The following is a 24,849-nucleotide window of genomic DNA, read 5'->3' on the forward strand; positions in this document are numbered from 1 at the left end:
ATCTGGCTTGGTGGTCTGGAAGTAGTGCTTTGTTGGTGTTTCCTGCATGTAAATGGGAAATTGGTTCCCTATATGTGAGACTTAGTATGCCTTAAAGAGGCCCCACCATCACTGAATTTCATCTGCTGTTGCTTGCTTCGACAAGCTCTTATAATTTAACTGTGGCAATGAGAAAAAAACTTAATTCACAAGTGGAAGTTTGCAGCAATCTCACTAATATGTATTTTTTTCATTGCTGCAGTTGAATTCCGAGCACCATCTTCTTTGTATCCATCTTCACATGTTAATATAAATGAATTCTTTGCTTCAGTGTTTACTAATGAAGATGTTGAGGAGATACCCATTCCAGAGACAGTTTTCAAGAATGATGATTCAGATGAACTGAATCAAATAACAATGAACCTGGAAGATGTAGTAGGCCAGATTGATAAACTGAAGTGTAGCAAATCTTGACTCCCCTGCTATAATCCTGGGCGACTTTAACTTACATGTTGACAAAGTCCCCCTCTCAACAAACTGTGAAGCTTTCCTCACCTCACTGTCAGCGATGGGTTTCAGTCAACAAATCAACAAACCCACTCACAAAGCAGGCCACACGCTCGATCTCCTCTTTACAAACACCAGTATTTCTCTCACAAAACAACCAAATTGTAAAAAAGTCCCATGGTCAGATCACTCTCTAATCTCCACCAGCTTTTCTATACCTCGATCAGACTCCAACCTCAACTCAAGACCCTCTTTCCAATACAGAAAACCTTGCTCCTCAGAACACCTCAGCAAACTTCTAACCTCTGATCTATCACTCATTGATGTATCTACACCCAACTCTGCCCTCCAATCTTGGTCCAAAATAACTAACTCTATTGCAAACACTCTCTGCCCACTGACAACCAAAACAAGGTCTTCCAATGCATCCAAACGACAACCCTGGTTTAACGATCAACTACGAAAGCTCAAACAGCTACTTCGGCAAAAAGAAAGAAAATGGCGTAAAGCCCCTTCACCGGCCTCACTCTCTGACTACAAACGATCACTCCATCTATACAAAAGTACCACGTTGAAAACCAAAAGAGACTACTATGCCCGGAAGATTCATCACCTCAGCTTTGACTCAAAGGCTTTATTCGCTTTCGTTTCAAGCCTCACTAAACCGATCTCTCCAGATATCCCACCCGAACAAGCCCAGACTAAAGCAGACGAACTGGCTCTTCATTTCAACAAAAAAATATCGGATCTCCTTAATCAGCTGACTCCAAACACCACTTCTCCAGATAACACATACTTTCCCCAAAACAAAGAGATACAGCTTATTGACTTCGAACCCATCACAATCACAGAGATACAAACGGTGTTAAAAAGAATGAAACCATCATCTCACCCATTTGATCAAATCCCTTCCAAAATGCTCCTTCTCATCCCGGACACAATAGCAAAAACCTTAGCAGATATCATAAACTGCTCTCTATCACATGGTATTTACCCGGAAGACCTAAAAACTGCCTCAATCAAGCCACTGTTAAAAAAACCAAATCTAAATGCATGTGATCCCAACAACTTCCGCCCTATTTCCAACCTCCCATTCTTAGCGAAAATCATGGAAAAATTGGTAAACACCCAACTATCCAACTACCTAGAGGACCACAGTATTCTGTCCCCTAACCAATATGGTTTTCGCAAAGCCGCAAGCACTGAAACGCTACTACTCTCACTCACAGACTTCCTCCTTTCTGGAATTGATAAAGGCCAAGCATATTTACTAATTCTTCTTGACTTTTCGCCGGCCTTCGACACCGTCAACCACGCCCTCCTTCTAAAACAGCTGGCAAACATTGGTTTAACAGGTGCCACACTTAACTGGTTCAAAACATTTCTAGAAAATAGAGGATATAGAGTCAAAATTCACAATAAAGAATCCCAATACCACCATTCCAATAGAGGGGTGCCACAGGGTTCATCACTTTCACCCACACTATTCAATGTCTACCTCCTACCACTATGTCAACTTCTTACAAAACTAAGCCTGAAACACTTCCTTTTCGCTGACGACGTACAGATCGTGATCCCCATAGAAGAATCTATATCAAAAACAATGGAATATTGGGACAGTTGCTTATCAGAAATTAAACTCCTCCTCACCAGTCTAAACCTTGTACTTAATGCTTCTAAAACAGAATTCCTGCTCATATCACCGGAAAACAATAATACACTCCCAAAACCACCCACACTCCTTCAAACAGCCCACGTAAGAGATTTAGGAGCCATCCTGGACAATCGACTCAACCTCAAACCATTCATTAACCAAACCACCAAGGACTGCTTCTACAAATTACATATTCTGAAAAGAATCAAACCACTTTTCCACGCCCAGGACTTTAGAACAATACTACAAGCAATAATCTTTTCCAAATTAGATTATTGCAACTCATTACTACTAGGCCTCCCAGCTTCCTATACCAAACCGCTACAAATGGTTCAGAACTCTGCAGCCAGAGTCCTTACAAACTCCAGGAAAATGGACCACATCTCACCTATCCTCAAAAACCTCCACTGGCTACCGATCCACTATAGAATCATGTACAAAACCATCAACATCATATACAAAACTATCAACCAAAACACGCACCTCGACCTACAAATACTTCTTAAAAAATACACTTCCGCCAGACCTATCAGGGAATACTACAAAGAGTCACTCCAAATTCCAAAGGCCAAAACCTACCAACATAAATCATTGAGTCTTAGAGCCTTCTCTTCAGCAGGTCCAACTCTCTGGAACTCTATCCCACCTGATTTGAGACAGGAGCCATGCTCTCTAACATTTAGGAAAAGACTAAAAACCTGGCTTTTCAAAAAAGCATTTCCAAGCATTGAATAAAACCTCCATTAAATAGCACAAACTCTTATTCTATAACTGGACCTAATACAAATCAACCAACCTTAAATTGACACTCATCAATACCTTCTGAGCTTTTATCATACCATTATCGTATTTATGCATCTGGTTATTTATGTACCGTCTCATAGTGATGTACCTCCACAGTTACTCACATATTCTTATTTAATCACTTTGCTACTCTATTACATTAATAGGCCAAAATGTAAATATTGCTCTGTACAATCTCTCCCCTTTTCCAGTTCCAAGTTGATTTCCCTGATTTTTTGTAACTTTCTCTCATCCTTTATTTGATTCACTGTATTTATTCACTGTATTTAAAGTTCAAGGTTCTTATTGAGAACATTGTTTTGTTATGTTATGCTTTACACACTCTGTTAATTGTAAACCGGGTTGATGTGATGCCTGTCATGAAACTCGGTATAACAAAAAACAATAAATAAATAAATAAATCATCTAGACCAGATGGTATACACTCCAAGATTCTGAAAGAACTCAAAAGTGAAATTTCAGACCTATTACAAGTAATTTGTAACCTATCATTAAAATCATCCATTGTACCTGAAGACTGGAAGGTGGCCAATATAACTAGAAAACTATATATAGGTGAGCCTGACTTCAGTGCTGGGAAAAATTGTGGAAACTATTATAAAAAATAAAATCACAGAATATATAGATAGACGTGGTTTAATGGGTCACAGCAAGCATGGATTTACTCAAGGGAAGTCTTGCCTCACAAATCTGCTACAATTTTTTTGAAGGGGTGAATAAATGGTATAAAGGTGAACCAGTAGATGAAGTGTATTTGGATTTTCAGAAGGCATTTAACAAAGTCCCTCATGAGACACTTCAAAGAAAACTAAAATGTCATGGAATAAGAGGTGATGTCCTCTTGTGGATTGCAAACATGTTAAAAGAAAGGAGAATGAGGGGCATATGAGTGAGAATGAGAGAGGAAGGGATTGCTGGGGATTAGGGGGTTTGATAGAGAGTCAGTGCTGGTGATGAGAACAATAGAAAAAGTGAGTGCTGGGAATGGGGATAGAGAAAGAATGTGACTGTTAGAAATGAGGGGACTGAGACAGAGAGTGTCACTTTTGGAAAAGAGGGTAGGCAACAGAAAGATTGTGTAGCCACTGGGGATGATGGGGGAGGAAGAGAAGATTTACATGAGTATTCAGATTATCTGCTTTATGGAATCTACCAGGTACTCACGACCTGAATTGGCCTCTGTCAGAGAGAGGATGCTGGGCTCAATGGACCCTCGGTTTGACCCAGCATGGCATTTAAGTTCTTATGTTATGAGTGAGGGAAAGAAATGGATGGAAAGGAAGGGAGAGGGAAGGGGAAGAATGAGTAACTGAGAGGGAAGGAGTGAGTAACAGAGGGAAGGGAAGGTGAATGAGAGTGAGGGAGTGAGTGACAGGGAGGGAAGGGGAAGTGAGGAAGTGGAAGAGGAGAGTAAGAAGAAGAGAGGGTAGAAGGCGTGTGTGTGTGTGTGTGTGTGTGTGTGTGTGTGTGTGTGTGTGTGTGTATGAGAGACAGAGAAGGTTTGTGTATTTCCTCCATCCCTGCTCCCCCACCTCCTCTCCAATAGTCTACAACAGCCTCAGGATGATTGAAAATGAAAAGTTCCAAGATATGGAGAGGGGGAAAACCTTTATCTTTATTAGTTTTATTGTTTTTTGTTCTGTTTTTTTAAGTACAGGGAAAACAATTTTTATTTATTTCTCCGATGTTATACTACAAGCAGAATCTGGGTTTTTGGGGATTCTAGTTCAGCTTTTTTCTCCTTGTTTCTCTTTCTAATTTATGTCCAGTTATTCTGTATTTGGTGAAAAGAAAGGTAGTGTGCTGTAATGAGGCTGCAGTGATGTGTGCAGGTCTGGAAAAAAGGACAAGTTTGCAATTTTTACTCTGATGGTCAAAAGTGGAAAAAATTGGAAATTTTGGAAGAATCTAGAAATTTTACATCACGGACTCATTCTTTGACAGAGGCTGTTTTTGTTTGTTTGCAGTACCACAGAGGGAAGGGGTAAATGAAACTCTACTGGTGACCTGTCTGCAGACCAGAGGAGCTTTTGCCCCATACACAGTTCACAGCAGTCTTGTCAGCTCATTTCTTTTGTGGGGTTTGTATTAGTGTGACTTTCTGTGACCGCAAGCATTTTTTACAAGGAGAATTGTAGAGGGAGGGGGTCGTTCAGGGGAGGCAACACAAATACATTGGCCTCCGGGCGCTGGAGACCATTGGTACGCCTTTTCATAGAAATGTCTGGAGCTGAGAGATCGAACATTTAGTAGACCACAGAATACAGATGGAGGAGAACAGGATGTAGAGGCATGTGAAAGGGGCACAGGGACGAGGTTGGGATAGAGACCATTATGAAAAATGACAGGTCTGCAAGTTAGGTTGACATTCTGACCATTACCAAGCAATACAGGAAAATAAGGCATAGGAAAAAAATAACAGAACCAGATAACAGACCAGAAAAACAGTAAAATAATCAAACATGATAGTTACTTAACATCAGAGTATAAGATCTTGCAGAGGGACTTGCGAAGGGGCTCGCAAAGACCTTTGGCTTGCGCTGCTTTGGTGTGTAAATTGCCAGTGGCAGTCCACTTCCGAAGTAGTTCACAAATGTAAAGTTATCTAGATGACCTGGACATGATGTCACCAGTGCTGGGTCTGACAGGGGATTGAGGCCCTGTCACTGAACGCCATGGGAAAGAGATTGATAGGCATACAGTGTTCTGAATGAGAAAGGCAGCAGATACAGGGAGCCAGCACAGATGGTAAATATTTGCCTTCAGAATAGTTTGCAGATTTAAAGGGTCCAGATGACCCAGAAATAATGTCACTGATGCTGGGTTCAGTGGGGGATCAAAGCCCCACCCCCAAATACTGCAGAAATGAGATTGACAGGAAGGTGGTTCCAAATGGGAAAGGCAGCAGATTGTTTATCCGCAGCAGATGCAGAGAGCTAGCAGAGATGGTAATCAAGGAGAACCTGCAGCTAAAGGGACTGTATGGGAAGTAAATATAGAGTCCCAGAGTTTACAGTGTGACTTTGGACTCTTAAAGAAGGCTTCAGCCCAGGGCTTACACAACAAATCACAGTGGCAGGTATTGGGGACCAAATGGTATATGCCATTTGGTCTACAAAAAGCACTACAAAGCCATTCAAAATGTTAATGCAGATTTTCACTACTGCAGTGGTATTGATTGATGCTCCTTGAGGGCCACAAATGAGTCAGGCTTTTGGGATATCCCAAATGAACATGTATGAGATTGAGTTGCTTGCACCTTACCTGTTGTGATACTGCTTGCGGCACAGCCTCTCACCTCTTCTGCTCTCTTCCAGCTAGCAGCCATTTCCGACGTGGCCGGGAGGTCTTCGAGGCTCCTGCCGCCGACTTCCCAGCACTTCCATGGCCTGGACTGCCGCACTGCCGACTATCCAAGCGGCCAGGAGGCCACCGCTGCTGCCGCGCTCCCGCAGCCTGGACCGCCACGCTTTCGACCTCCTAAGTGGCCAGGAGGCCGTTCCAGCTTCGCTATCTCTCATGGCAGGGAGCCGCGAGTCAGCATTCTTCGTGACAGGAAAGGCGCCACTAGCCTGACCCTGCTCCTGAGCTGCCTCTGTTCCTGCCTGCTTCTCTAGGTGCAGGGCCGCGCCTCCTTACCATACTTAAAGGACCCGCGGCTGGATATGCCCTGGGCCCCACCTGATGATGTCATTCTGGGCATCTTCTGGCCAGCCCTATAAAAGGGCTTCATCTTCAGTCTGTCTTTGCCTTGCATCAGAGTTTCATTTTCCTGGAAGTCCCATCTTTCAGCGCTCCGTCAGGTCTTCGTTCTTCGTTGGAGTGCCATGTCCTGTTTTGGTCTTTGATTCCTTGTTGCTTGTCCTGATGCTCCGTGTTCCTGTCCTGTTGTCTGTGATCTAGTCTTCATGTTCCTGATGTTCTGTGATCCAGTCCTGATGTTCCATGATGATCCTGCTTTGATGTCCTGAGCCCCTGGTTCTTCTTCGTCACCTTTCTTGGCGTGCTATGTCTTGGCACAAGCCTGCCTCCTTGTCTGCAACACAAGCCTCCGGAGGGTCATTCTTCCCTGTAGCCAAGTCCCGTCTTGGAACTGTTCCCTGAGGCTTGTTCTGGCCCTCGGATTCCCTTGTGGCTGCTCCGTCCATGCCTAAGACTCTGTTTGAACCTGCTCCGCTCCAGCGTGATCCATGGGCGGCTGTGTAGGGCGCATCTCGGTGCAAGCTTCTTCTGAATCTTCGCCATGTTCCAGCTTCAACTTCCATGTATCCGTCTGGAGTCTGCCTCGCACTCAAGCGTGGGCCGCGACCAGTCCCGTGGGTCCGCCCTGTGGTGGGCTGTGTAGGGCGTGCTGCGTCGCAGCCTCAACCTAGTCCTTGATCCTGAACTTCCTCACTCCAAGTTCCTTGTCTGAGTCTCCATGTTCCCTCGTCTGAGTCTCCACATTCCAAGTTCTTCGTCTGAGCCTTCCATGTTCCAATACCTTTGTCTGTCCATGGCCTCCGTCCGACCTGCCACTTATTGTTGTTACCCAGTGGCAGGTCCGAAAGGGCTTGGAACGGTCGGAGGACCATTCAAAGACCACCATTGCATTGTTGGTCTTCCTGAAGCGTGGTGGTCCGGTGGAGAGTTCGAACCATCAGTTTCCACCCATGCTTGGACACGTCTCGCCTGCCTCGGTACCACCTTGGAGTCTCTGGGGTCGTGCCGTAGTCCAAGGACACACATTTCCCTCAAATGGGACCGCTCTCCTAGCACTCCCTAACATTACCTCAGTTGTATGGAAATCTATCTCATGAATATTCATTAGGGATCAATCTAGTACCAGAAGCAAATACCACTGAATGGCTGCATTGGACATCAGCACATTTCCTGGTGGGCTGTTGAAGCTACAGTTCAAACTCCATCGCAGGTTGGGTAAGTCAGCAGTGCAAGGACAAAAAGGTGCATGTTCTGAGGTTCCTGCAGTTTCTCCCTCATGCACTTTCTAGCCAGAAAATGAATACAGAGGAAAGAAGCACCACTTGCTAGGTCTAAGCAAGGTTTACACTTTTGCTGTATCCATGCTGCTAGTCTGCTGAATCCTTCTTTCTACTTCAGACCATGCTGATTTTCACAGCCAAGAGATCCAAACATGGAGAACTTCTGCTGCCAGGCCCAGATCAAGAAGCTGGATGGATTGAGACTGCGCTGGTCTTGTAGTCCACACTGTGCTAGTAACACTACTATGCATGGAGTTGACTCAAGAAACAGATGTTATTGAAACAGTGGGATAAGAGAAGGTGATGAAGAGGACTGACACAGGGAGGAGGGAATCTGAAGAAAGGCTGTGGAGTTAAGGCAGAAGGAAGGCCCAGGATTTGGAGGGGTGGTATGGGTAGACCAGGGGAGCAGGGGAAGGGAGAGGGCCCAAGGAAAAGGTACAGTAGCTAGACATGGGGATGGGAAAGGCTGCAGAAGTGGCCTTGCATGACTAACTTTCCCAGGCTGCTTAGAAAAGGCAGCCCAATTCTGCTTCAGTGTCTGCTGATACACTCTGATCAACACAATTTTGCTAGGTTTTCATCTAGCCATGCCAATCTTTCGCAAAGTTTTGCAGGTTTCCATTTGCGATATCCCAGGGGTAGGCAACTCAGGTTCTGGAGTGCCACAAATAGGTCTGGTTTTCAAGATGTCCACAATGAATATGCATGAAAGATATTTGTATACAGTGGAGGCAGTGCATGCAACTATCATATTATACATATTCATTGTGGATATCATGAAAACCAGACCTGTTTGTGGCACTCCGAGCCTGAAATTGCCTACCTCTGTGAGATCCAACCTACAGATGGAGATCTGGGCTACCTTCTGGAAGCATTTTGGAAATGACTGCCTTAGTGCAGCACAAGCTATTCTGAATACATGCTGAATGGCTATGGGAAAAGGGGGTCCCAAATTTTCCCCTTAATAGAGAGCATCAGTGATCTTAATAGATCCTACATGCACTCAGTGATGTTAGAGTAGGAGTGGTAATGTAGTTTGCATTGCCCAATGGGAGATGTCAGCAATTTAACACAACTTCTGTCCTCCAGTGGCTCAGGGCCTCTCTCTCAAGAGAAAAATGCTCTTCTTTGGGTTTCTCCCTCCAAGAGTATCTTTCTCAACAGAGGTGCTCAAGGATGCTCTCTATCCTAGAAAGTTGTCTGGGGCCCAAGGTCAGGGTGCTGAGGCCTTCAGGTTTGGAGAGGTTGTGTCTTGAAGTGCCAGAGTGATTTGTGAGATCTGCTGAGGATTTCTAAGTTTTTCCAAAGAATCCATGACTGAAGGATTCCTCAGAAGGGGTCATTTATCAAAGTGCTATATGGTGTTTTTGCATGCGAAAACACCATAATGCATGGTGCGATGCAAATTAGGAAAAGGGGAGGAGTTTGCAGCAGGACTTCTGGCCAAGTGGGCCGGCTTCACAATTTGCGAAGCCATATCGCACAGTTTTAACGCGGATTTTAACTACACCTTTTTCATTTGCGTTAAGCCGTGCGATATGGCTTTATTGCACTTTGCGATGTTTTTGCAAATAGCGTTTTCAGTATTTTAAGCTGCTGAGAGAGAGAGAGTGAGCGCCTAGCTATAAGGCCCACATATTAGGTAGGTATTTATACTAGAGATGTGTATCGTGTGATCGATCGTCTTAACGATCGATTTCAGCTGGGGGGGGAGGGAATCGGATCGTCACGGTTTTGTTTTTTAAAATATCGTGTAAATCGGGGGGAGGGCGGGAAAACCGGCACACTAAAACATCCCTAAAACCCACCCCGACCCTTTAAAATAAATCCCCCACCCTCCCGAACCCCCCCAAAATGTCTTAAATTACCTGGGGTCCAGTGGGGGGGTCCCATTGTGATCTTCCCCTCTCGGGCCACGAGTGTGTTGATAGAAAATGGCGCCGGCGCTACCTTTGCCCTGTCAATATGACAGGGCAAAGGTAGCGCCGGCGCCATTTTGGTTCCTGTCCCCGACGTCACGAGCGTAGAAGATCGCTCCCGGACCCCCGCTGGACCCCCAGGGACTTTTGGCCAGCTTGGGGGGGCCTCCTGACCCCCACAAGGCTTGCCAAAAGTCCAGCGGGGGTCCAGGAACGACCTCCTGCACTCGAATCATGTTGCCGTAATGAAAAATGGCCATTTTGCCGCCCATTTTGCAAAATGGCGCTGGCCATATGGCCATGTTGCCGTAATGAATAATGGCCATTTTGCCGCCCATTTTGCAAAATGGCGCTGGCCATATGGCCATGTTGCCGTAATGAAAAATGGCGCTGGCCATTCGGCCGGCGCCATTTGGACTCACATCAAGCTAGGTTGCGAGAATATTGCACAAATCTCATCTTTGGGTGAGTTTCCTCACTCCGAATGACATCAAATCTTCACTGTTCTGTTCGTACATCGCACTCTGCATGTCAAAGTGGCCCCTAACCCCTATACTAATACCTAAACCTCACTTCAAGTAGCTAGGTGGGCCTCATATAGAGATATAAATATCTACCTAGTATGAGGGCCTTATAGCTAGGTGCTCTCTCTTTCTCTCCCTCCCCCTCCCCCCCCCCCCAGGTGGTTGTAGGTAGGAATTGCAACATTACCGCAAAGTGCGAAAAATATATCACAGTCTGCAGTAATACTTATGCAAAGCGCTAAGATAGTGCACTTTGCGATAAACAGCCTATTACCATAGAACACGCCCCTTTTCCTATCACATGCGATTTTTAGTGCATTTTGATAAATCCAGGCCAGAGTTTGGAGAAAGAGGATTTATCTTTATGGGAATTCAGAGGGAAACTGCCTAAGAAAGAAAGGTCCTAAGAGTTGCCAACTAACAAGAGGACAGAGCCAAAGATTCATCTACTTCTGAGGATTTGAGAGAAATAAGGAGGGCTGCATCCAGAGAAGTGTCCAGAAGGAGGGGATGCCAGACCCCGAGAGCTTATCTGCCCAGGGTATGCAATATTTGCTAATGTGAGTGACAGAGTTTGTTTTTATGTTTTGGACTTTATATTTTTCTGTACTGTTTGGTACAGTATATTGGGATGTGGATTTTGTTTTCTGCAATTGGTGATGAGTAAAGAATTTTATTAATTTTTGGACAACCTCTACTGTGGTGTGTGGAATTTTTTGTGACTGCTGGACTGGTTGGATATGAGCTCCAGAGGAGAAAAAAATCCTTCAGGGCCTTAGAAGGCTGTCTTTGTTTTCCTCCCTGTGCAGGAAGAACTCTGGTGATATGAGTCCTGCCCTGGCCCATGACCTCTCCAGGGAGCCTCTGTGCTCAGGCATGCACCTTAAGCTTTATTTTATAGATCTCTAAATGTACATAAAGTTTAATTTATAAGAAACCTACCATGGCCATTATAACTAATACAGAGGCAAATAAGGATTAGTACTATAAAATGTTTCTTAAGTGATTTCCTTCATAATTTTTTTTATTGAATTGTGTTAACATCTCTACATTGTAGACCATTTTTCTAATGTTTATACTATTGTGTCTGGGTAGGGCAGAATATAAATGAGATTAAATAAATAAATAAAAATTCCATAAAGAGAAAAATCTTTTCTTAATCATCCTTGGGAAGTTGTTATGGATGTCTAGTGCAAAAATTAATACAGTTGGATATGAAAAGGAACCATTGTATGCTGTCCATGACCAAAAAGTATACACTTATTTAAAGATATTGCCAACTTCTCTGCTATACTCAAACATCGTACAAAAGTATGGAGGTGAGGGTTGTAGTACTAGTAACCTGTTTTGTTTTGTTTTTTATTAAACTTTGATATGCTGATAGCTCATATGGTACTCTCACAAATGGGAAATGGCCCCATAAATGCAAGCTGTCATTCTCTGTACATCATGGCAGCAGAGGGAGTTATCAAAGGATCGTGTTACCAATTCTTTGTGAAGCCACAGTGGTGTACTGAAATAATTTTCCCTGTTTTTATGTAGCTCATGCTGATAGACCTGGCTACATACATCTATTATTGAGTTAGTGCTCTAATTTTCTTATTTTGCTTTTTGTTGTTGATTTTAAAAGTAATCACACTAAATGATTTGGTTCCACGTCAGTTTCCTACTCCATAGTTGCTCATTTCAACACATGGGGTCTTCCAAGACTTGGTGACATGCTCTTTGTTTCACCATTTTTTTCCAGCTCTCCAGGCTATCAACACTTTTGGCAGGGAAAGAAAGCAATTCCTGTTGTTAGTTGTTGTTATGGTTGGCATTTTAAACAGAATTCACAGAGCAATGTGAGGTACAGTTAGCATTTCATGAAGTGTAAATCAGAGGCCAGTACGGTGGATGAAATGGAGTTCTTCACGGCTTTCAAGATTTCATAGCCCGAGCATGGTGAAAGAAATAGAAATAGAGTTTCTAGGATGGAGTTTGAGTGGAGAGTAGTAAGATGATAAGTGATCCCAAGAGGCATTGATGAGGAAGGGGTCTACACTAAGGAACATTAGCGGACGAAGTACACTGGGACAAGAAACTCAGAGTAAAGGCAGCGTTAAGAAATTTGTGTACTTTTTAAACTGTGTGATTTTTGGAGAGAAAAAAGCTGTTTTAGATTTCTGGTTTAAAAAAAAAAAGTTGGTCTGTATTAAGTTCCTATTGTATTTTATTTATTATTTTGCAGTTATGTAGCTGGTTGGATAGACACAAGGAATCATCAAACTGAAAAGGCCAATTTAACTATTCTCTTTGACAAGTATGTGCCTCGATGTTTAGAGTATGTGAGAACAAGCTGCATTAAAACAATCACTCCTATTCCTGAGAACAGCATGGTTCAGGTAGGCACAATGAAACTGAAATGACAGTAGTTCATTTTAGAGAAAATACCAGTTTCATGGAATTCTAATTTCAGTGAGTTAGAAGAATTAGCTAAAGTAAACACGCCCTACTAAAATATTAAATTAGCTACTCTCTGTCTCTCAATAGTTCTGTATACTGATGAATTTCTTCAAAATGTGCACTAGCAATCTGTGGTTACAATGATTAATAGCTTGCATCTAAATATCCTTGAGGCAAACTGATTAAAAGGATTAGGGGATATTCTGATTAGTTATCGAATAATTACAGATTCTCCAGTAGCACTCAAATTATCTCTCTGACTCATCTGCAACCTGTCAACCTTGTTGGAAGGAAGAGCTGAACTCTGGTCTCTGAAATCACAGCTTCTAGAGCTATGCTACAGTCCTCCTTTAACTTTCTTACCAAGTGGGTTTGGAACACGGTTTCAAACTGATTTTAAACTTTAAAATCCATTGCATTCACCCATCAATTGAGGATGTAAAACTGGTTGGCAACTGGGTTCATTTGCATTGCAGTTAAGTTAAGAGAGACCTGATCTGAACTGTTGACTCATTGAACTGGCCCCTTTTATACTTTTTTATTCAGATTTTTGTCAGGTGGTGAGCTACCAAGCAGATTGATCACATTTTTATTTTGTATTAGAAGTCAAAATCCAGCAAGAAATAATTATTTTCACTTGGCTTTCATAAATGCACATAATGTGGAAAAGAAGGCATAGAAAGAGGATAAATAAATACATAAGAGAGTGTGGTGAACGGTTATCTTATCGTGGAATTTATACATTCATTGTATAATGCCTAGGGACCACATGAGTGATTAAAAGGTGTATTCAGACTGAAACGTATTAACAAATGTTTCATTTGCATGGTGTGAGTGCTCGGTTTCTTGCTTACGTATATTTTGTTTCTTTATAATTCTTTTTTTTTTAGACTCTTTGTGCTCTACTTGATTGCCTGCTGATTCCGCAGAATATACCTCCTGATTCCTCAAAAGAACTTTATGAGATGTATTTTGTGTTTGTATGCATCTGGGCCTTTGGTGGAGCACTTTTTCAGGATCAGGTTTGTTTGGGAACATTTTAAGTAAGATAAATTAGTATGATACCCCATAAAACTTAAATCTTTAAAATGCTACCCACATATTGTATATGATTAATAGAACTTCTTTAATATTAAGCTCCATATATCATTATATCACTGACTGAGATAATGAGGATAAGTTGGAGCTAATGACTGAATTAAGACCTCATTATGACAAACTGAATCTCCTGGTAAAAGATATGGACATTTCCTGACAAATCTGTAATCACAAACCCTGCCAACTGACTCTTGTGGAAGCAGTTTGATCACCATGTCACCTAAAGGGAAGCCAACTGGAATGGTTGAAATACAAGTTTAAACAACCAAAGCACTCCACAAAAATTTAATTAAATTACCTGAAGGGTAGACTTTATTAGGAGGAGGAAAACGTCTTCATAAGCCTACTAGGAGTAAGAATGAAAATTCATAATTGGCTAATGAATAATCATAAATCTGAAAAGCCTCTTTGCATTATGAAACTTAATAGTGGGAAAACTTGCCTTAAATCAAATTTCAAGATCACAAATTGTTGCGCTAGAGGTGGATTCTTGGGCTGAGGTGGACTTGACGCAACCCGCAGGCAAACACCTATGGGTCCCCACCGTCAGCAGGTGGATTGGGCTGAAGCTGGAGGCCACTGGAGCTTCACCTATACCAGCCCATGTTCCCCTCGGGTTGAGCCTTTGGGTGCCGGGGCCAGCAGGACTTAGGTGGGCCTCGAGGTTAGATAAAGTTACTAGATGGTTCAGTCCAGCAAAAGTAGCCAATAGATGGCGTAGGTCTATCCCAGACGGGATCCGGTACAGGAACTCAGGTACCAGGGAACGAGAAGAGACTGAAGGTGCCTGAGCAAGGAAAGGCCAGAGCCTTAATAGTCCACGTCCAGAGGATAGGGACAGAGGCATCACTGTCAAGCTTGAACCAAGGCTGGCGGCAAATGGAAGGTGTCGCAAGCAATGTAGAACTCTGGACTCAAGGAAGTCTATAGTGCAGTCGTTCGTAGCAGTGGCCAGGGCACGGAGAAGACAGGCGTGGTCAGACATAGCAGAAGTCTAGACACAGAGAAAGCAGGCATGGTCAGGTGAAGCAATGGTCAAGGCACGGAGAAGGCAGGCAAGGTCAGACATCGCAATGGTCGAGGCAAGGAGAAGGCAGGCAAGGTCAGACGTAGCAGTGGTCAGAATCAGGAAGTCAATCCAATACTCAGACAAAACGGAGAAGAATTCAGGAACTAGGAATCAACAGGAACACAGAGCAAGTCAAGCACGGAGGCAACGAGTACTCTGAGACCTGGAACAGGAACCCAGAGGCGACCTGTTGCAAAAGCAACGCTATGGGGCAAAGCCTGAGCATTTATACGCTGAAGGATCTGACTTCAGCATCCGGGTCCGCGGCCAGGTTCCCACAGCGGGCCCTTTAAAAGATTCACTGATGCGCGCACCTAGGTAGAAGCACGGCGCTGCTGGCGGCGTCTTTCCGCAAGTCTCTGTGAGAGGCCCAACAGACGGGGGCATCTTGGCTGGAGGTTACGGGCAGCAGGGCAGGGCCGGAGGCGCTGGCAGGAGCCCGAGGTTGGGGCTGGCAGCTCACTGCCTCCAGCGACGGAGAGCTGGATGCTGAAACTTTCTTGGAAAGGTGAGAGGCATGGGCATGGTCTGGGCGGGACATAGACGTGCCTAGATTTTTCAGTGAACTCTGCATGTAAGTATTTACGTGCACAAGCACATACCAGGGTCCCCTACTGCATAACTTTACTTCTGCTATAGATCATGTATAAATCCTGAAACAAAAAAAATTGAAAAGGTCAGCGGGTTTTAAGGATTGAGGCTAACAGGGTAAAAGGGAGGCTAGTTAACTATTTATCCTATCCTTTACTTGGATGAACTGGGAATGAACTGGGGAAACTGGTAATTATGTCTGCACATGTATCTACTAAAATCCCCCCGCTTATGTGGTAGACGCAGCATTTGCACATACATGCATGCATACATATAAAATTGCACGCACACATTTGCGTGTACAGCCTATTTTATACCATGTGCGCTTATATGTGTGTTTATTATAATATGGACGTGTCCTTTGGTGCAAGCTGACATATGCTCTTACACTTATGCCTGCACGGCTGTTTCAAAGTTATCCTCCCTGGTTCCATTGTGTTAAATTAAAAAATCCATTTGTGAGGGTTTTTTTGGGGGGTTTTTTAGATTTATGAATATTCATTAGCAGAGTATGAATTTTCATTCTTACTCCTAGTAGGCTTTTTTCTCCTCCATATAAAATGTAAATTTCAAGTGATTTAATTACATTTTTGTGGATTGCTTTGGTTATTTGCATAAGTTTGTACACTCTTTTTTTACTTCATTATGTTTTGAGAAATTCAAGTTTAAAACATATCTTAAAACCAAATTGTGTTTCTTAACTAATGAGAAAGTATGATGACGTGTACATTCATGTTATACATAGTATATCAATATGTAGTTTATATGAGACAACTTTAGAAAACCATTCTGCATGTACTCAAACTATATGCTTTATGACTAGGAGGCCTATGTACTAATGGTGCACAATATATGATTGGAATGATTGTAGCAAGTTCTTAAGTTTTTAACTAGGCTTGCTATTACTCTGAGGTCTCTTTCCTCCATATCATGAATAGTTGGTAGATCCAGCATCGATAATTACAGCGATTGAAATTATTCACTTTATAGTGAAAGTATTGTTAGGTTTGAGGCACAATATTTAGTGACATAAGGATGCAATATACTAATCCACTACCATGGGGCAGGATGTGCACTGTTCAGCTCGAATGTGGACATGGTAAAATTTGTTGCATCTATACATGTTAAACATGTAAATAGCATGGTCATGACCTCATTAGACAGTACCATGTTATTTACCTAGCCCGCAGTATCAAGAACTAAATTTAGTAAATTTAGTACATCCTCATAACATACCTTGAACTCCTATACCCCTGCTGTTACTGACCAAACTATGCAACTCATCCAACCCATACACATTACTTTCCCCACCACTTATTAACCCTAATCCTATATGTAACAACAGTTTATATGGCAAGAGGAAGCTCTTCTTATCTCTTGCTGTCTAAATGACATTGCTTGAACCAGTAGAGCTGAGTGTCACATCAAACCGTGACCCACAAATTGTATGAGGTGCGAGTCAGTGTGAAGTGGCACTCAGTGCATCTATAGACTTTATTAATTTGTATATAAGTTTTAAAAATTTGTCAAGGTGCAGTAAACTAATATATAATTTTGAAACTATAACCAAATACAGTGTTTATTTTTTATTTTTTAGCTTTTTGACTATCGAGCTGAATTTAGCCGTTGGTGGATTAAGGAAATGAAGACCGTAAAGTTTCCATCCCAAGGCACTGTTTTTGACTATTATCTTGATCATGAAACCAGGAAATTCTTGCCCTGGACTGATAAAGTCCCTAAATTTGAAATGGACTTGGATACTTCTTTACATGTACGGGTAAACACATCTAACAAAATTTGTTCTCTAGATTTTATATTCTGGGCCCAATGTTCATCGTCACTTTACTGGTTAATTTTAGACTTAGCCTGCTAAGTATTGCTGTTTGAATATCCAGACCTGATTAGTGGCTGCTGTTCTGCTGGCCAAATTTTTATCCAAAACTTAGTCGACTAAGACTTAGAGCCCCTAAGCCATGAAGTTTATCACTTTCGTAGTGGGTGTCATTGTGATGATAGGGATCCTCCCCCGAAAAAACTTCACAGCTTTATGGCACATTCTTTTATCTCACAGCAAAACTCTGTGGGGCAAAAGAATGCGCATAGTGGCCCTTCAACACAAATGCGGCCCCAACTTCAAGGGAACCGCCATCACCTTAAAGGACCGCTGGCCCCACCCAAAAAAATCTCATGACCACATTTGGAGATTAAGCGAGAATCAAAGCTGACCCCAGCTCAACAGTGGACACCAGTCAAGGCAGCCCCTCAACTCCCCAAAAGATTAAAAAAAATACAAAAATGAGCTCATGTAGCAACAGCCCCGGCCCCTTACTCACTCACCTCCAAGTCAACAACAAGAAAATAGTGTCCCGGCTCCCGTCCCCAACCCCTAAAGGTGAATAACACAAATAGGGTCTCATATACCCCCCCCCCTACACACACACACACACACCTCTAAAGGTCAACTATACCAATCCCCCCTCCCCGAGGAGATAAAAAAGGAGTCCTGAGCTCTGGGCTCCCCTTCCCATACCCAATCTCCTCCCACCACCCCCGGAACCTTAAATTCAAGTAGGAGCTCCCACATTGGGGCCGGGGTGCATCCTCTCACACGACTCGGTCAGTGCTGACCTGTTCTTGCCCCAGTCACAAGCTTGGGGCAAGATCAGGTTGGTGCCATTTTGGAAAATGGCACTGACCAGAATGGGTGTGAGGATGTGCCCCAGCTTCCTACACAGGAGCCCCTACTTGAATTTAAGGTCCCAGGGGGTCGGAGTTTGGGACCCTTTTTTTTTTTTTTTTTTTTTTTTTTTTTAAAGAACTCTTGGGGAGGGGTGTGTTATACTTGGGGAGGGTGTTGGGGGTCCAGGACCCTATTTGTGCTATTCACCTTTGGGAGGGTGGAGTGGGGGGGGGGTCAGGGCCAGGATACTATTTTTTATTGTTGACTTGGGTGGGAGGGGTGTGGCGAGGGCCATGGCCGCATGGGCTCATGTTTGCATTTTTTAACTTTTGGAGAGTCTAGGCCACCTTGAATGGTGGCCCCAGGTTGAACCTGGGTTAGCACTAATTCCAGCTCAACTTCCCATGTGGCTGCGAGATTTTTTGCTTTTTTTACTAGCTCTTTAAATGTGTGGTGGGAGCCTCGGGACCCACGTTAGCGTCCCAGGCCTGCCTCACATTTAACGCTTTTCAAATAGGTGGTGGTATTTTATCACAACTGGTCAGCTATGAGACAATATTTACATAGGATTGCCTATGCATTACCTTCTATGCATGCATTTGCATTATTGATGCATGCAAATGGCATGCTAAGAAGGTCATTTTAATAGGGGAGGGTAGAAGGATGGGGGAGATGCAAGATATGATGTATGTTGCACAATATCATCACGATAATGCTCTATTGCACAATATACGCTGTTTAACGCACATTAGAGCACTACTACAGATTGATGTATCTCCCAGTAAGTAAAGAGCAGGAGAGAGGCAGTAGTCTAGCTAACTTAGCCAGATGAATGCGGATATTCCCTATTATCTGGCTTACAGGGTCATTCATCAAGTTGTGTTATGGCCCTAACGTCCATGATAACGCATGCGTTATTTATCGCAGTACGCTGCATATGCAAATTTGCAAAATTTATTCAGATGGGCGGATTTTGGGAAGAGTTTGGGTGAAGTAAATGAAAATGAGATGAGGTAACGCGGTGTGTGATAGCACAACGCATGCGTTATACGTGCTATTGCGGGCAATAATGGTGGAAATAACTACATCTTTTTTACTCGCATTATGACCTGTGATAGCTGTGCATTATGCCCGAGAGGGGAGAGGGAGTGGAGTGGAGTAGAGAGAGAGAGCGAGCAAGAGCCTCTGGGGTGGCACACATAGTAATCAACTATTTATACCACTTTAGGAGGGCCAGCTTGTAATTCAGGGTAACCTTAGGACAGCCAAATAGACATATCCAGCTAACTAACCCCTAGATTAATCAAAATGCTATAAATTTTGCATGAATAAAGCATGCAATAAGGAAAAGGGGCATGGTTAGGACATTTTTTTAGTTACCGTGCTACTTGAGAGAGAGAGACTCTTTATTAGGTTCTCATATTAGTCAACAATTTATATCACTTTAAGAGGGTCATCTAGTTACTTGAGGGGAAGTTTTGGTGGTAGTCTAGGGTTTTGGGGCCAGTTTTACATGCACAGTGAGACTTACGAACAGCACAGTACACATCAGTGAAGATTTGATGATAAGATTTCTACAATGTTCCTTTGCCCTAGCTTGATAGAGTGTGCTGTCCTGTTCGTATGTCTGACTGTGCATGTAAAACTGGCCCCAAAACCCTAGACCACCACCAAAACCTCACCTTGAGTAACTAGATGACCCTCCTATAGTGATATAAATTGTTGACTAATATGAGAGCCTTATAAAGAGTCTCTCTCTCTCTGTCAAATAGCACAAGGCGCGGTAACTCAAAAATTATCCTAACCATGCCCTTTTTCATTATCATGGGTGTTTTTCATGCGAAATTTATAGCATTTTGATGAATCTAGGAGTTGATTAGCTGGATATGATTATTTGGCTGTCCTAAAGTTAGACGGATAACTTGGTCTGTCTGTTAGCCATATCACTGAATATCTTGGCCAAGTTAGCCAGTTAAGTTTATACAACTAACGTATGCAACCAGATAGCGGTTTAATATCAATCCCCTGTGCTTTTTATTCACCTTGCAACCACCACTTGAATCTTTAGCACTCCCAATTAGATTGCCTTCCCCAACCTCAGGCCTTGTGAACCACATCAACCCTTTCCTTCAGCTGAAACCTCATTAGAAGGTGGAAAGGGTGCTTCAGGTCACTTTGCTTGGGTACCTTCATTTCTGGCCATAAGAATTGTTCACTGTATGGCTCTTGCCCATGTCCACTCTGATTTAAGCTTCACTGTAATTTCCTTTGGTTGAGAATGCAGAAATTAACCACCTCCTTTGCTCTTTCATGCTGCCATTTATCCAGTTGGAAGGGATCACCAAAAAAAGCAGCATCTGAAAGGGACCACTGGGCTTCCCTGTTCCACATGATTATTGGCCGGCTGTAAATCAGAATGGAAATGCAAAGAGAGAAAATGCTCCATTCAGGTTAAAATTGTCTTGTTAGGAAACGTTGGTTTTCCAAGTAATTATACTTATTCTGAAATCTGATATTCAAACATACTAAAAATGTTCACAAAAGATAGTTATGGAACAAAGAAATTTAAAGCAATATTGTCTGACTTCTACATTAGATTCTGATTATCAGATGAGGTGCTAGGGATGTGCAGCAGGGACAGATTCATCCCATTTGGTATTCATATTCGTCGGGACCCAAATCCGTTGCATCCATTCTCAGGGGACCCCGATCCGTTCATTAGTTACATATGTATTCGTTTCCCAAAGAAAACCCCATCCCAACCCTTTAAATTTAATTTAATACAACCCCCCACACTCCTGACTTCCCCCCCAAAACTTGCCAAAAGTCCCTGGTGGTCCAGCGGAGACCTGGAGTGATCTCCTGCACTCGGGCTGTCAGCTGCCGGTATTCAAAATGGTGCCGATAGCCCATGTGACATAGTAAGGGCAAAGTCTTGTGGGGGACAGGAGGGTCCCCCAAGACTTGCCAAAAGTCCCTGGTGGTCCAGCGGAGGTCCGGGAGCGATCTCCACATCGGCTGCCAGTAACCAAAATGGCGCCGATAGCCTTTGCCCATACTATGTCACGGGGCTACCGGTTCCATTGGTCAGCCCCTGTCACATGGTAGGAGCACAAGATGGTGTCGATGGCCATGTGACAGGGGCTGACCAATGGCACCGGTAGCCCCTGTGACATAGTAGGTCAAAGGCTATCGGCGCCATTTTATGCAAGGCAGGCCACAACAGCCTGATGGCACGGAGGGACAAATCACTCGCGGGACCCTGCTGGACCACCAGGATGTTAGTAAGTCTTGGGGAGGGATCGGGATGGTGGTAGGGGGGGGTTGAATTTAATGTATTACCGTAAATTTTAATGCTTGGGGCGGGTTTTTTTGAGCTTCGTTTTCCTGCGTCGTTTTGTGGGCCCATTTCGTTTTTCCCCATTTTAGTTTTTTTTTTTCGTTTTTCCAAAAAACTAACCGAGGAAAAACGAACTTTACCCCGAAGTGTCCGACTCAAAAAAACGACCCAGTAAAAAAAAACGAAGCTCATTCTACTAAATAGACTAGACAAAATCGGATTACACAGCAAAACAATAAACTGGTTCAGTTCATATCTAAATAATAGGTTCTTCCAAGTTCAGATCAACAACACATTATCAGAAAAAATCAATCTCAAAACAGGAGTACCGCAGGGATCAGCCCTGTCTGCAACCCTCTTTAACATATACATGCTGCCCTTATGCCATCTGCTTGCAGGACTAAAAATCATACATTACATTTATGCAGACGATATTCAACTAATTCTACCTATAGAGGACACATTAGAGAAAACGTTAAACCTAGCTAACATGTACCTAGACATTATAAAACAACTACTAAACTGAATGGAACTTGTGATTAATATTGAAAAAACAGAATTTCTACACTTAGAATGGAAAAATATTGAAATCATCCAAACTCCAATAATCCTCAAAGACAACCAGAAAATTGAACTAGCTGAAAAAGTACGAAACCTTGGAATAATTATGGACCCTGAAATCAATCTAAAACAGCACATATTGCTAAAAGTAAAAGAAGGTTATCAAAACTCATGGTACTCGGAAAACTAAAACCACTACTAACACTAGCTGATTTCAGAACAGTACTGCAGGCACTAGTTTTCTCCAGCACGGACTACTGTAATGCCCTTCTACTAGGACTCCCAAATACAACATTAAGGCCACTTCAAAACACAGCAGCTAGAATACTAACCGGAAAAAGGAGGAGGGACCATATAACTGAAACCCTGGTGGAATTACATTGGCTACCTATTGAACACAGAATTAAATACAAAACCCTATGTACCATACATAACCTAATACATGATGAAAAATCGGACTGGCTAAACACAGCATTACGAGTACACGTCCCCCACAGAAACCTTCAATCAGCAAATAAAGCACTCTTCACCATTCCTTCAGTAAAGACAGCAAGACTAACCCAAGTGAGAGAAAGGGCCTTATCTTTAGCAGGCCCCACACTTTGGAACACAATGCCTCTAGAGATCAGATTACAAAGAGATCTCAAAACATTTAAGAAAAGTTTAAAAACATGGGGGCAGATTTTAAAAAGTTGCGCAGCAGGCGTGAACAAAAGTATGCCTGATTTTATAAGATACGCGCGTAGCTTATAAAATCTGGGGTCAGCGCGCGCAAGGCTGCGCAAAATCGGCAGCCTGTGCGCGCCGAGCCGCGCAGCCTGCCTCCGTTCCCTCCAAGGCCGCTCCGATTTCAGAGCGGCCTCGGAGGGAACTTTCCTTCGCCCTCCCCGCACCTTCCCCTCCCTTCCCCTACCTAACCCACCCCCCGGCCCTATCTAAACCACCCCCCTTACCTTTGTTGGCAAAGTTACGCCTGCTGAAAGCAGGCGTAACTTTGCGCGCATCGGCCGGGTGCCCCGCTCCGTGGTCCGGTCCCGGGGGCTGTTCCTGAGGCCGCGGCCACGCCCCCGGAACGCCCCCGGGCCGAAACCACGCCCACATCGCCACCCCCGAAACGCTGCGCCCCGCCCCCTAAATGGCGCGTCACCTCGACACGCCCCTGACACGCCCCCGACAGGAAGCCCCGGGACTTACACGCGTCCCGGGGCTTTACGCGCGCCGGCGGCCTATGCAAAATAGGCGCGCACGGGCCTTTGAAAATCCGCCCCATGGCTTTTTAAACAAGCATTTTTTTTTTTTTTTAAATTTATACTTTATTAAATTTTCATATTTGTTACAATCATGAAAAACATAAATCTCATGGCAAATGTCCATACAAATCTTACATCAAACCAACTTATAATTGCCCACATTTGACATAGCCATAATTGGGGGAAAACATTTTAAATAACAATTAACGTAAATAAACAGTACCTTGTTTATATATGCCATAATAAAGTCATAGGGAAGGAAGTGGAGTAATTGAATTTATCTGTACGTCTGTCTCCAAATTCTCAGCTTGACATTTATCAATTAAAAATGTTTCCAGGTGTGTCGGATCACTAAATCCAAACTTCTTCCCTTGATAATTAATATAACATGTGCAAGGAAATTTTAGGAAAAATGTGGCACCCAGTGCCACCACTCTAGGCTTCAATATTCCCGGATGTGGCCCGTGCCGGGCCACATCCGGGAATATTTGGATTTTCTGGCCACAGAAGGAAACATTTCTATTAAGGAAATACTTTCTGAACAGAACATCTTTGTCCAACTCTGCAATAAAAGAAACAAACAGTGTTGCCCTATTTTCTATAATGTCCAATGACTCTTCTAAAAATGTTGTCACACCTAAGTTTGTAAAGGAGATATTAGGATATGAAGAAAAAGATATTCCCAAGCTCTCTAAAATATATTACTTTACCAAAAAGGTAGCATCCAATTCCTTACAGAATAGAGATGCAACCTTAGGTGTAAACAAGCATTTTATAAAGAGACTGGAGAATAGAAAATATACAGGAATAGCCAGAAGAGCACCAACACACAGCACTATTCTAAGAATGTGCAGTAAAATAGTCTATGAACTCTATATCACAATAAACATAATTGTAACACTATGAATGTGAATGTTACCTGTGAACAGTACCTTATAGGTACACCTGGTCATGACCTACCGTACTTCACTAAACAATTGTCTTTAATGATATATTGTAACAACCTTTGGTGGCACCTGTTAGAATGAACTATAGTACACATTTACCTACATTAATTTGTGTGCCTACATGTAAACCATTGCGATGGTATATAATTTAGCGACGGTATAGAAAAGATTTTAAATAAATAAGTAAATAAAACTCCTTGGCCTCAGAAATCCTGTGCTCAGACTCCTCCCTAAGTGCTCGTGGAAGCACTTGCGCGCGTGTGATTTAAAATCCGCCCCACTGCGCGTAAGTATGCTTCTAATTTTAAGAGGTTACTTGAGCAAACCTACTTCGCATGTCTTGCATAGGAGTCTGCCAGCTTTAACGCACATGTGTAAGTGGATTTTTAAAATGTGCGAGGGGGCGCTCCCAGTTTTACCAATTAGTCCACCGGTTTGCCCAATCGATCTTGCGGTCATCCAGAACCCCTCTGGTTCTTCATGCTGCACACACCCC

The 24,849-nt window shown here is 43.2% G+C and overlaps 1 protein-coding gene across 1 annotated transcript in view; it reads left to right on the top strand.

The window, feature by feature from the left end:
* The window catches only part of DNAH11 (dynein axonemal heavy chain 11), a 725,796-nt gene that overhangs the window by 366,261 nt on the left and 334,686 nt on the right, over positions 1–24,849 (top strand). Inside the window, exons 43-45 of the mRNA XM_029589065.1 lie at positions 12,603–12,756; positions 13,708–13,839; positions 17,173–17,346. Of these exons, the coding sequence (XP_029444925.1) occupies positions 12,603–12,756; positions 13,708–13,839; positions 17,173–17,346 (460 nt within the window). The remainder of the gene's footprint in view (positions 1–12,602; positions 12,757–13,707; positions 13,840–17,172; positions 17,347–24,849) is intronic.

This window comes from Rhinatrema bivittatum, chromosome 2 (genome assembly GCF_901001135.1).
Source record: "Rhinatrema bivittatum chromosome 2, aRhiBiv1.1, whole genome shotgun sequence".
NCBI lineage: Eukaryota > Metazoa > Chordata > Amphibia > Gymnophiona > Rhinatrematidae > Rhinatrema > Rhinatrema bivittatum.